This window comes from Medicago sativa, chromosome 3 (genome assembly GCF_051527215.1).
Source record: "Medicago sativa cultivar Bolivia chromosome 3, Bolivia_mono, whole genome shotgun sequence".
Classification (NCBI taxonomy): Eukaryota; Viridiplantae; Streptophyta; class Magnoliopsida; order Fabales; family Fabaceae; genus Medicago; species Medicago sativa.
The window spans coordinates 21,053,966-21,068,790 of record NC_140751.1 but is presented as its reverse complement, the minus strand read 5'-3'; the positions used below and the strand labels follow the sequence as shown (position 1 = coordinate 21,068,790).

The 14,825-nt window shown below is 37.9% G+C and overlaps 1 protein-coding gene across 1 annotated transcript; it reads left to right on the top strand.

Annotated features, from left to right (window-relative positions):
* Positions 1-743: 743 nt before the first annotated feature.
* On the top strand, positions 744-3,495 carry LOC146936327 (Pentatricopeptide repeat (PPR) superfamily protein). Its single transcript, XM_085751248.1, has one exon. It carries the CDS (start codon positions 817-819, stop codon positions 3,358-3,360), a length of 2,544 nt encoding a protein of 847 aa, XP_085607374.1. The 5' UTR covers positions 744-816; the 3' UTR covers positions 3,361-3,495.
* The last annotated feature ends 11,330 nt before the right edge of the window (positions 3,496-14,825 follow it).

The window sequence follows — 14,825 nt, the reverse complement described above, 5'->3', positions numbered from 1 at the left end:
ATATAATTAGTGTTATGACACTATTAGAAAGAGAAGTAGAGAAAATAGAGAGAAGAAAGAAGATTATGTTATTCTTTTGTTGTTATGTACAATTATATTACATTTGATCTCTATTTATGCAGAAGTATAATAATGTGACTTAAGAGTTAGGTACCGGTGGTGTGTGACTTGGAATATAAGTAATATATGGTGTCAATATAAGTACAAGGGTTCGTCGACATTCATTTATTCATAACAATTAGATTATTTTGGAGAATATGTTTGTACATTGTTGTCAAAATCCCGACTTAAATTCTAAAATTCAGGATTTTACGATTTTCTTCACCTTCAACGACTCAAATTCACAGTAGAATCCCAAAATAAGCAAAATTCATCAATTTTGATTACGATTTTACGATTTCATGCAAAATCCCAAGATTTTAAAGGGTTTTGAAAAATCTCGTCCATTTTTTGTAGTCATTTATGTATAAGTATTTTGTAGATTATAAACTGAGTGACTATATACAATTTATAACATATATTTAACATTATTTTGTTTTGATAAAACCCATTGATTTTGATTGCGATTTACAATTTCTTATATCGATTTAACAAAAGTAGTTGAGTAAAATTCCTCGATTTTAATTGCTATGAGTCCCGATTTTGATATTCCCTCTTGACAGTAAAGTTTGACAATCTAGGTTTGTACTATTGTTTGTTTCAGAAACACCACACCCTAGATTCAAATTACAAAGCTATGATGATGTTTCAGAAATTCCAGAAACCATACATTCATTAGTCTACACTTACGAACGCTTACTGTGATTTCCTTACAAAATGAGATTGAGAAACATCATGAATATTACATTATTAACATTCAAACATTCAAATTCACTTCACACTCACCATCACTACCTTAAACTCATTAATTCATGCAAACACATAAACCCTCTTCTCCAAATCCACACCCATTTCCTCCAAATCAAAAACCCATCTCTCATTCTATACAATTCACTCATCAAAGCTTATTCCAAATTTCATCACTTCCATAAAGCTATAAACTTGTACCAGACAATCATAAAAACTGGACTTAAACCTGATAAATACACATTTAACTTTGTTTTAAAGGCTTGTACTAGTAGTTTAGATTTTCATGAAGGTGTGAATATTTATAAAGATATAGTTTTTAATGGGTTAGAATGTGATGTGTTTATTGGGACTAGTCTTATTGATATGTTCTGTAAAATGGGTGATTTAGATAATGCACGGAACGTGTTTGATAAAATGCCGGTGAAAGATGGTGTTTGTTGGAATGCGATGATTTCGGGTTTGTCGCAGAGTTTGAATTCTGTTGAGGCGTTGGAGATGTTTTGGAGAATGCAGATGGAGGGTGTGGAGGTTGATTCGGTTAGTATCTTGAATGTGTCTCCGGCTGTTTCTAGGTTGGGGGATGTTCGTTGTTGTAAGTCTATTCACGGTTATGTGGTTAGGAGAAGTATTTGTGGCGTGGTTTCGAATTCGTTGATTGGTATGTATTGTAAATGTGGCGAGGTATATTTGGCTCGGCGGGTTTTTGACCAGATGGGGGTTAGGGATGATGTTTCTTGGGCGACGATGATGGCTGGATATGTGAAAAATGGATGTTACTTTGAGGGTCTTCAGTTGCTTGATAAAATGAGGCGTGATAATGTTAAGATGAATAAGGTAGCCGTTGTAAATGCTCTTTTGGTAATTGCGGAGACGAGAAACCTAGAGAAAGGAAAGGAAATTCATAACCGTGTTTTACAGATGGGGTTAATGTCAGATATTGTTGTTGCTACGCCTATAGTGTGCATGTATGCAAAATGCGGCGAGTTGAAAAAGGCTAGAGAATTGTTTTTGAGCCTTGAAGGAAGAGATTTGGTTGCTTGGTCTGCTTTTTTATCGGCTCTTGTTGAAGCTGGATATCCTGGAGAAGCATTGTCTATATTCCAAGTGATGCAGTATGAAGGATTGAAACCAGATAAAGCGATTCTGTCAATACTTGTTTCAGCTTGTGCAGAAATTTCAAATATCGGATTAGGTAAGATTATGCACTGCTATGCCATTAAAGCAGATATGGAGTCCGATATCTCTATGGTAACAACCCTTGTCTCAATGTACACTAGATTTGAATTATTTACTTATGCTATGACACTATTCAACAGAATGCAAAATAAAGATGTTGTGGTCTGGAATACTTTGATAAACGGGTTTACCAAATATGGTGACCCACATCTTGCATTGGAAATGTTCAATAGATTACAATTAAGTGGGATTCAACCAGATAGTGGAACCATGGTTGGTTTGGTTTCAGCTTGTGCCATTTTGGATGACCTAGATCTAGGAACATGTTTTCATGGATGTATTGAAAAGAGTGGTTTTGAATCTGACAACCATGTAAAAGTTGCTCTAATGGACATGTATGCCAAATGTGGGAGCCTTTGCTCAGTCGAACACTTGTTTCGCTTAACCAAGCATGTAAAAGACGAGGTATCTTGGAATGTGATGATTGCAGGGTATCTGCATAATGGATATGCTAATGAAGCAATTTCCATTTTTCTCCGGATGAAATTAGAAAATGTTAGGCCCAATTTAGTCAGTTTTGTGACCGTCCTTCCTGCTGCATCGTATTTGTCAGTACCAAGAGAGGCTATGGCTTTTCATACTTGCATAATCCGAATGGGATTTCTATCCAGTACTCTTGTTGGAAACAGTCTCATAGATATGTATGCTAAATGTGGACAACTCGGCTATTCTGAGAAATGTTTTCATGAAATGGAAAACAAAGACACTATATCATGGAACACAATGCTTTCGGCATATGCTATGCATGGTCAAGGTGAACTTGCTGTCGCTCTTTTTTCAATAATGCAAGAGAGTAATGTCCGTGTTGATTCAGTTTCCTACATCAGTGTATTATCTGCTTGTAGACATTCTGGTTTAATTCAAGAAGGAAGGGACATTTTCGCTTCCATGCGTGAAAAGCACCATGTTGAACCCAGTATGGAACATTATGCCTGCATGGTTGATCTTTTGGGCGGTGCTGGTTTATTTGATGAAGTTTCGAGTTTACTTAATAAAATGACAACAGAACCTGATGCTCGAGTTTGGGGCGCCCTTCTGGGAGCATGTAAAATTCATTCAAATGTCACATTAGGAGAGGTTGCCGTGCATCACCTCCTTAAACTTGAACCGAGAAACGCAGTTCATTATGTAGTTTTGTCAGATATTTATGCTCAATGTGGTAGGTGGAATGATGCGAGAAGGACAAGATCACATATAAACGACCATGGGTTGAAGAAAATTCCAGGATATAGCTGGGTTGGAGCTCACAAAAATGGTTCATTGCTTTCTTGCTAGTGACAAAGCTGACAAACACATATGCGTGCCTGATAATGATCTGAATACGGTATCAGATGTCGATAAACAAAACGAAGGAATTTTTTCTTTAAAAACCTTTTTACAATTAGAAATGGAAAAGAAGCCTACAAGAATCACCATGTCGAGTAATCATGAATCAGCGAGTGAGTTGACCAAATCTGCTTCCAAGAAAGCTTTTGATAATTCTTCAGCAGATAACAACTTTGGGAATGAATTGGTAAATGAAGCTATTGGCAGGTGGTCCTGGTCGCAAACTTTCTGAGCAGAAATACAGGAGAATACTGCCACTGTTTTGAACGTTGGTCAGATTTTACACCTCTTAAATGAGAACGAGATGGAAGGTGCTAGTATTATAATTTTAGTTTTTTTTTTACAAATATAATTTTATTTTATTGTTTCTCAAAGTTTAAATTATTTACTTGGAATGCTTCGTGAATCTGTGTTTATAAATTGTTTATTGCAGCCTATTTTGGAAAATATACGACTATCAAGAGATAGAAAATTACAAGAAATAAAAAAGTTTAATTTTCTAACCTTTTTTTCAGCGTACCATTGTTTGTTTACACCTGTATTAACTTGATGGTGTTTGGCACCTGAGCATTCAAGTTACTTGTTTTTTTAGTTCAATTCATGGATTCAAACAATCTTTGTTTGTTATTTAAGTACCTTCTTCAGTGATAATTGATATGATATTTCTTTTATTTGATAGAAGGAAGGGTTCTGAATAATTGAGTTTTATGACTGATTAATCCAGTGTGAATGGACAGTGCTCCTGTGAAATTCTTCTATACTTTTTCTTCCCAATTGCTTTTGAATAAAGAATTATAATCATTCTTTTGCAATCTTCTTTCTTATGATTGCTCATACTATTCTGTTCTGGGATTTCTTTCCTACTCAAAGAAAGGATCCTAATACTATTATGAGTTAAACATTTTAGGATGCTAGGTCCAATGTCTGATCATACATGATATTTGAAATCACGCAGGTGTTTGCAGAACTTAATGACCTTCATGAGAAAAATGCATCTACTGGATTGGAGTCACCAACACTGCTAATAATAGCAAAAGTTGTTGAGTTATCACCATTTTGGCCAATTCCTACAAAACAAGAATCATCTTTGATGTCGCTTTTGAGCTACAATAAGAGTGATAGTTGGAAAGTAATTCGAGTGCGGAAATACAGTCTTTAAATCTTTCAACTCCTTGATTAGAACCATTTGAAATTGACTCTCAATGACACCACCACAAAAGATAACGATTTTTGGGGGCATGACTTTGTTTAACTTCTCATAATGTGTAACAAGGTCAAGGAAAACTTCTCCAAAATTCAAAATTATCTCCATTCGATGCTCTTGAGCGTAAACACATGCTGCATAGCGATTTGCAGCTGGCCAGGTAGTAGTGGCAAATACCGCTTAAATTATGTGTCTGGTCACAGCGATTTGCAGCTGGCCAGTGTTTTATCTTGGTTTTCGGGTGTCAAACATTGATTACGTTTGAACCTTTTAAACCGGTGATATCTTATTTTTTCTTGGGAAGGGAAAAAGTAAGCAAAACCCTTGAGAATCGAGGTCCGGGAGTTGTTTTCGCTACGGGAAGGTGTTAGACACCCATAACGACTATAGTATCCTATAGGAACCGTCTTTAATTTCTACGCGTGCGCTTTATTTTTAAATGCTATTTTGAAAGATGATATTTAAACCTAAGAGTTTCTAAGTGAAGAATTGGAGGGAGAAGAATGTTTTTGGATTTTTATTTTAGTTGAATTGAAGGAATTTTGTTCCTTGCCTACGTACCCGTTTAAGGGATCAAATCCACCGTAGTTCTCTTCCAAAAATGTTTTTGTTTTTGTTGGTTGATTTTAAGTTTGAAAATGGAATTTGAAGAATAGAAAGAGGCCTCAAGGGCATAAGATTGTGAAATTGTGAGGTTGGAATTAGTTATTTGCAAAAACAAGTCAAAGTATGATTAAAGTTTGTTGAAATTTGATTAAGAAAATGAAATGAAAAATCAATGGGGTTTTGACCCCAAGGTTTATTGTAAAAAAGATTTGAGTGAAGTTTGTTCATATTTTTGGAAAATGATTTTTCTAAGTATAAATCCTAGGCATACATCTAAACATACAATCCTAAACATACATCTAAACATGCATATTCTAACTACATAGTGATGTGTGTGCATGTGTAGGTGCTTGTGTCGGTGTACATCATTAGAGTCCATTGTCCTTTACATCATACCCTAGATACATTCTATGGCCTCTTTGCCAAGAAAATTAAAAGTGTATAAAGGAAAAATATTACAAAACTCCTAAGTGTTTACATTCTAACTTTGGTACAAATTAAGTTGAAAGAAAGAAATAGAGATGAATATGGGATGAAATGAAGATGCTTATGAAATGATGAAACATGAAATGAAAAGAGTTAGTAGCACATGACAATATCAAAGGAAATAAAGCAAGAGAAACACTAGAATATAAAGGATAGAAAATGAGTGCAAACATGGCTAAAATTTGTTCATAGGATGCAAGAACCATATGACCTATAATTCTCACATTCCAATACATTTTTAAAGGTTTAGAAACAAGTCTTGGAATGGGAATTAAGGCAACATGATTTACTTGGCTTTTTAGAACAAATTTCAAGCATATTTGCATTATTTATTTACTCAAGTGACTTGTAAACTAAGTAATCTATCAAGATTCACAATCATGCAACAATATTAAACACAAACAGTGGTTAAAACCCCATAGAATCAAATGGCATAGGTCACCAATGTTCATCAAGCAATTGGAATTAAAATCAAACAAATTTCTATTCATTTTTTAGCATAAAATACCTCAACATAGTAGGAAAATTAACACCTTATTTTTGACTAATTTTAACATGTGAAAATTGTCACAAAATGCTACAAAACTATCAAGAAACCTATATGAATTTTTTGGGAATTTTTTAAAGGTTTTTTGGACTAAAAAGGTTCAAGAAAATTACTAATTCTAACAAAAATAAAGAAAAAATGCCTCAAGTATTTTTCACAGGCTTTAGCACAAAAAAAGGTCGCAAAAATGTTAAGGAAAATATCAATAACACATAGAAAAAGATTCAAAGATTTTTGTGAAGAAAATTGGACAGGTAAGGGTGCAAACAGCAAGAAACAGCACAAACATGCAGGAAAGGGGGGTGCATACAGCAACGCACACAGCATGGGCCTAAGGGGAACGAAAATGGGCTACAGAGGCTGGGTATGGGTCGGTTATGGTTCAACCCATGGGTTGAACCGGTTTGAGGGCATATATATAGCCTGAACCGGTCCAAACTCCCATTTTAACCCTCCTTTTCTCTCTCTAAAGCTTAAAATACTCTCCCTTCTCTCTAGGACTTGCAGATCGGAGAAGAAGGTGGAACGGCGGCCGGACGTTGCTCCGACGCGGTGGTTGGCCATGGCCGCCGCCGTGTCGGAGCTTAAACTCCATTTTTTTTGAAAATTTTTTATACCGGCCTCTTCCTCTTCTCCTCCTCGTTACGGATTCATGCTTAAATTTCACACATCAAGCTTCATATGGCCTAGATCTACAGAAAATGCAAAGAATCAAAACGAGACAAATGAAGAGTGAAATGATGCTTGTTACCTTGTTTCTGAATGCTGGAAGGTTTCAGGACGTTAATCTTTGCTTGATTCATTCACGTTTCGCTCTTTTCTTTCCTTCGACTTGTTTTCAGATTCTTCTTTCACGATCTGGACTTGTTGTTGCGATGTTGTTGCGGTTTGTGATGAAACCCTAGGGTTTTGGATTGATTTTGTTTCGGTCTTTGATGGAAACGGTTTGATCTTGACGAATCTGCTCCCGTTGGACTTGATTCGTTCTTGACACTGGTTTTCTTGATCCTTTCTTCTCTGATTCACCGCAAACTTCGAATTCCTCTTCTTCTCTGATCTAACGCGCCTCTGTGATCGGTGCTGGAGTTTGTTACGCTTCGTAACGAATTCGCACCTTGAATTGCAGGATTGGTGCTGTTCTTGCTCGATGATGATGATGATTCTGAGAGCCTCTGCGAATTTCGTCGAACCTTCGTGATTTTCAATTGAATTCGGTTAGAATTCGTCGAATTTGGAATCTGTTTTGACGAAATGCTTGCTGAAATGGATTTGTTATGGTTGAATTGGTGAAAATTGATGTGAAATTGAACTGATTCTGAGGATTTTGTGGTGATCTTGGTGCGGTTAGGGTTGAAGATGAAGATGAATCTTCATCTTGTTCTTGCTGGTTTTTGCAGATTTTCCTTTTTGATCTGAATGAAGGAGAGAGAGAAAAGAAAAAGTTGTTAGTGCTGAGTTGTTAGAGAGTGAATGGTCCCCTTGACCTTTTGACTGTGATGTGGCTTATATAGCTGATGACTGTACTGCCTGGACCAATGACAAACTGCCATGTGGCGTAACTAACTCTTGGACAAATAAAAGACTGACATGTGGCACTGGACTATGACTTGGACAAAAAATGGACTAAAATGCAATTTTTTTTTTTAGGAAAATAAAAATAAAATAAATTAAAATTGGTAATTGGAAAATAACGTAAAGTGAAACGATTAAAATTGACAGAACGGACTAAAACGAACCAATGGCCTAAATGAGGTACTTTAAAGTACCTCTCTGCCGAAATTTCGTGTGAAATGACCAAAATGCCCCTGGGGATAAAACGACTAAAAATGACTCAGATACGAATTAAAAAAAAATGGATTTTTAACAAGGAATTGAAGCAAAGACTCATTCAAGCAAAATTAACAGACTCAGAGACAATTTTTAGGATTTAAACAGGGCTTTAACACATGAAAAGACTAAAATGCCCCTAGGGGCAAAACTGACTCAAAATGACTTCAAATGCAATTTTAAAATGGATTTTGACATAGAATGAAACAGAGACTTATTCACACTACTTGAAAGGACTCAAACAAAATTTTGAAAGACTGAGAGAAATTTGACATAGGAAATGACTAAAATACCCTTGCATGTGAATTTTGCAAATAACATTGAAATAAAATGCAGAGAAAGATGCAATTGATCAGAGACAGTTCAGATGACTCAAGATGCAAGAAAAGAAGAATTGAGCAAGTATTTTTAGGTCCAAAATTAGGGTATAACAGCTGCCCCTATTTAAGTTTCTTTGTCCGGAGAGTCAAGAGACGAAGTCTTAGAGTTGACGGGACGAAGATACTTAAATATTAACATTTGCACTGCTTTTGGACATAAAAATACGCTTTCAGATTTTCAAAAGAATGAATGCCATGCAATACTTTGATTATGAATGCAAGACAAGCACATGGAGTCTACGGAACATGCCATGTCACTAGGGATTTAGGTGGACATTGACAGGGTAGACAATCCAGGGGATAGAAAATAAGGTACAAGTTGTTCTTTGGGTCGAACTAGCCACTTGACCGAGGAATACAAAACAAGAGATAGGTACAAGCTGTTCTTTTGGCTCGAACTTGGCACTTGACCGGAAACATAGACATATAGGCAGATACAAGCGGTTCTTTGGATCGAACTTGACACTTGATTGAAGATACAAACAGATAGGCAGACACAAACTGTTCTTTTGGATTGAACTGGCTGTTTGGCTGGAGACGTAGACAAAAGGGTTGATACAAGCTGTTTCTTTGGATCGAACTTGCTTGTTGGATTATCACCACGTCATGTGGGAAGGTGCAGACTGTTCTCTTAGATCGAACTTGTCGTTTGACCGATAACAAGGCATAAGCTGGGTACAAACTGTTCTTCATATTGAACTTGCCGTCTGACTGATAACAAAGCATGAGCTGGGTACAAACTGTTCTTTTGATCGAACTTGTCGTTTGTCCGACAGCATAGGTATATAAGCAGGTACAAGTGGTTCTTTTTGGATCGAACCTGGCACTTGACCAGTAACAAGATACAACTTGAAAGTCTGGTTTAACAAGATACCAATTGAGGGTAAATTGTCATTGACTTGATTTGAGGGTAGACATGACCATTTTTGTTGGCCCAAGAGTAAATTGAGAGTGAATTGACATTGATTTGAATTGCAAATTGACATTGAAAGAGAAATTAAAAGTTGAAATTGAGCAGAGACATAGACATAGACATTGGATTGAGAGTTGCAATTGAAAGAGACATTGGAAGTTGGAATTGGATTGAGACATAGACATTGACATTGAATTGGAGAGTTGCAATTGACTTTGAGATTGGATTGGAGTTGAATTGAAAATTGACATTGACATTGACATTGACATTGGATATTGACATTGACATTGACATTGGATATTGACATTGACATTGACATTGACATTGACATTGGATATTGTCATTGGAATTGAAATTAGAGATTGACATTGAAATTGGAATTGAAATTGGAGATTGGAAATTGCTTCGAATTTGACATTGAATTGAAATTGAGATTGGAAATTGCTTCGAATTTGACATTTGAAATTGAATTGAACTTGACAGTTGAAATTGAGATTGACAGTTGCAATTGAAATTGAAATTGGCATGGAATTTGACAGTTGACAGTTGGATATGCAACATGTATGTATGGTATAGCAAGATTGTTGGATGTATGAGCACATAAGATGCATGATTATGCATGTATGAATGCTTGAAATGCATGATTGGTTTGTAGTTTAGCAGAGAAGTTTCACAAAGGCAGACGAAACATTGGAAGATTGGGCACGTAGTGGCTCGTGCTGCAACATATTCACAGGGGAAAACCTCTTTGGAAAGACCGTCGTTTGAGAGACGTATCAAAACCATGGCTGAGGGCAATAAAACTTGTAAAGGAGGAACTCTTGGAAGATTCCTGGATCGAGGTCGCCGTTGCTAGGCGTGTCAGTGCTGGGTAAACATTGGATGTTCGCATCTATGGTCAATGCTTTTTCAATATTTCATTCTTTCATTTTTCATTTTCAAACCCCATTTTTGCCTGAACCGCCCTTTCGGGTTTTCGATTCACCGGGGAATAAATATTCTTTTCATTGCCCCATTTTTGCCTGAATTGCCTTCATAGGTTGTCAATCAGCGGGGTGCTCATTTTTGCCTAAGCCGCCCTTTCGGGTTTTCAACTTAGCGAGCTTTTTATTTTCATTTTTTCATTTTTTCACTTTCATTCTGTTTTTTTCATTCTTGCCATTGACCACAGATCATCCTGGGGAGTAACCTGCTTGTAACATGTATTGAAATAGACATTGACACTCATTTATTCATGCATGTTTCATTGAAATGTACCTTATTGCTCAGGTTTGCTTTCAAAATAGACAGGAAAAGGTTTTTCAATTTTCAAAAATGTTTGTTTCAGACATCGACATTATCAAATAGAAAGAAAATGTTTTGTACATAGCATTGAAAGTAGCAAGAAAATAGAGTTTCAAACAATAGAAAGGCTCAAATTGATGTAGAAGAGTGAAAGTCAGCCAAAGGCGTGACTTCACGGATTTACAAAGCTTGGAAAATGGTAATTTTATTGGTTGGTGATACATTGAACACGATGACCGCTACATTTCATAGAAATTTTGAATTCACCAGTACAGAAGCCTCTGATGAAGACGATCATTGACAGTTGCAGATGCCCCAAGGGGTGATGGTGATTTGCCAGATATAGTTACCTGTCTTTTATTGACCTCATTTTTGCATGAACCGCCCTTTCGGGTTTTCGGCTCATCGAGGCGCTCATTCTTGCCTGAGTTGCGTACAACCTCAGCGAGCTTTTTCATTTTCATTTTTTTTGTCCCTAACTTTTGCCTGGATCGCCCTTTCGGGTTTTCGATCCACCGGGAAGCGCATTTTTGCCTAGGCCGCCCTTTCGGGTTTTCAACCTACCACGCTGTTCTTTTCTTTCTAGACAAAGTATTTCTTGACTATATCGGCATTAACAGGATTTGGGAGTTCAACACCATCCATGTGTGTAAGAATCAAAGCACCACCAGAGAAAGCCTTCTTGACAACATAAGGACCTTCGTAGTTAGGTGTCCACTTGCCCCTTGGGTCGGGTTGCTGACTTACCCTTCTTTTCAATACAAGTTCGCCTTCCTTGAATTCTCGAGGTCGGACTTTCTTGTCAAAAGCATTCTTCATTCGCACTTGATACAACTGTCCATGAGCCATAGCATCCATACGTCTCTCTTCAATCAGATTCAATTGATCATACCTACTTTGACACCATTCAGCCTCAGTCAACTTTGCTTCCATGATTACTCGAAGAGATGGGATCTCCACTTCCAGAGGGAGAACTGCTTCCATGCCATACACAAGAGAGAAGGGAGTTGCCCCGGTTGAACTGCGCACCGTAGTACGGTAACCATGCAAGGCAAACGGTAGCATTTCATGCCAGTCTTTGTAAGTAGTGACCATCTTCTGAACAATCTTCTTGATGTTCTTGTTAGCGGCCTCAACTGCACCATTCATCTGAGGTCTATAAGGAGAAGAGTTGTGATGTTCAATTTTGAATTCTTCACATAAAGCTTGCATCATGCTATTGTTCAGATTGGAACCATTATCAGTGATGATTTTGTTGGGAACACCATATCGACAGATGATGTTATTCTTGATAAACTTGACAACCACTTGTTTGGTCACATTTGCATAGGAAGCAGCTTCAACCCACTTGGTGAAATAATCAATTGCCACTAGAATGAAACGATGTCCATTGGAAGCTTTTGGTTCAATTCTCCCGATCATGTCAATGCCCCACATAGAGAAAGGCCATGGGGAAGATATAACATTGAGAGCATGTGGAGGCACATGAATCTTGTCAGCATAAATTTGACATTTGTGGCATCTCTTGGCGTGTTTGTGGCAATCACGTTCCATAGTTATCCAGTAATAACCGGCTCTTAACAGCTTCCTTGACATGGTGTGACCCGAAGCATGGGTCCCAAAAGTACCATCATGTACATCATGCATTAACTTCTCAGCTTCTTGTTTATCAACACATCTCAACAAGACCATGTCATAGTTCCTCTTGTATAGGATTTCTCCGTCCAGAAGGAATCTGCTAGCCCATCGTCTCAAAGTTTTTTTATCCCTGTTGGAAGCACCAGGTGGATATTCACGATTCTGCAAGAATTGCTTGATGTTGTAGTACCAAGGCTTTTTACCATTCGCATCTCCATCAGCTTGATCCGGCATATTTTCAATAGTAAACACATGAGCGGGTCTATCAAGACGCTGCACTTTGATTACGGGCACATCATTCCAGTGATTGACACGAAACATGGAAGACAGAGTAGCAAGAGCATCAGCCATTTGATTTTCATCCCGAGGGATATGGTGCAGCTCAACCTTGGTAAAGTATGTCAACAGACGTCTTGCATAGTCACGGTATGGGATCAGCTTCTCATGATGAGTCTCCCATTCACCCTTTATCTGGTTAATAACAAGTGCAGAATCTCCATAGATGTCAAGGTGCTTAATTCTCAGATCAAGGGCTTCTTCAATGCCCAAGATGCATGCTTCATATTCAGCTATGTTGTTCGTGCATTCAAAAGTTATTCGAGCGGTGAAAGGAATGCGGTGCCCCTGCGGAGTTACAATGATGGCTCCAATTCCTTTACCATAAACATTAACAGCTCCATCAAACACCAATCCCCATTTGCTATTGGGATCTGGCCCTTCATTGATCAGGGGTTCTTCACAGTCTTTTGCTTTCAGATACATAATCTCTTCATCAGGGAAATCAAACTTAATTGGCTGGTAATCATCAAGAGGTTGACAAGCAAGATGCTCAGCAAGGACACTTCCTTTGATTGCTTTCTGAGCTTTGTACACAATATCATATTCAGACAACAACATTTGCCAACGCGCAATCTTTCCAGTAACAGCAGGCTTTTCAAAGATGTATTTGATTGGATCCATTCGGGATATCAACCAAGTTGTATGGTTCACCATATAATGACGCAAGCGTTTGGCAGCCCAGGCTAAAGCACAACATGTCTTTTCAAGCATTGTATACCGAGTCTCACAGTCGGTGAACTTCTTGCTCAGATAGTAGATGGCATGCTCTTTCTTACCAGTCTCATCTTGCTGACCGAGAACACAGCCCACTGAATCATCTAACACTGACAGATACATAATCAAAGGCCTTCCTTCCACTGGTGGGACAAGGATAGGTGGTTCCAACAGGTACTCTTTAATGCTATCAAAAGCTTCTTGGCATTCATCATTCCATACAACAGGCTGATTCTTTCTGAGCAATTTGAAAATTGGTCCACAGGTAGTAGTCATGTGAGATATGAATCTTGAAATATAATTCAGACGTCCGAGGAAACCTCTGACTTGCTTCTCAGTTTGAGGGGCCGGCATTTCTCTGATGGCTCGGACTTTGTCAGGGTCAACTTCAATGCCTCTTTGACTGACAATGAAGCCTAGCAACTTTCCAGATCGTACACCGAATGTGCACTTGTTAGGATTCAACCGCAGCTTGTACTTTCTCAGTCTTTCAAACATCTTTTTCAAATACACAACATGCTGCTCCTCATCACTTGACTTCACAATCATATCATCAACATATACTTCAATCTCTTTGTGAATCATATCATGAAACAGAGTTGTCATACCTCTTTGATAGGTAGCACCAGCATTTATCAAGCCAAACGGCATCACTTTATAACAGAACGTTCCCCACGGAGTGATGAAGGACGTCTTTTCTCTATCTTCAGGAGACATTCGTATCTGATTATAACCAGAGAAACCATCCATGAAAGAGAACACTTTGGATTGAGCAGTACTGTTAACAAGCACATCAATATGAGGTAATGGGAAGTTATCTTTCGGACTGGCTTTGTTCAGGTCTCTGTAATCAACACACATTCGGACTTTCCCATCTTTCTTTGGTACTGGTACGATGTTGGCAATCCACTCAGGGTATTCAGCTGTCATGAGGAAACCCGCATCAATTTGCTTTTGCACCTCAGCCTTTATCTTAAGAGCCATGTCTGGACGAGATCTTCTCAATTTCTGTTTGACAGGAGGACATTCAGGTCTTGTCGGTATCCGATGTTCCACAATCTTGGGATCTAGACCCGGCATATCTTCATAGGACCATGCAAAGACATCTGGATAATCATGGAGAAGCTGAGTGATCTTTCTTTTCACTTCTGGCTCCAGTGCGGCACCAATCTTGATCTCTCGCTTGTTTTCTTCAGTACCCAGGTTGACGAGTTCAATCTCTTCCTGATGAGGCTGAATGGCTCTTCTTTCTTGCTCCAGCAGTCGAGTGATCTCATATGGTATCTCTTCATCATCCTCATCCTCATCTTCAGCTTCATATACAGGGAATTCAAAATTTGGAGGAACCATAGGGTCACTGTGTTCAACGGGTTTATTATGGTTCAATCTGCATAATATGATTGGGATGATTTGAGAAAAATGTTTTTTATGCAGATTTTTGAAATTAATAAGAAAAGTATAGATGTTTTGGTTTTT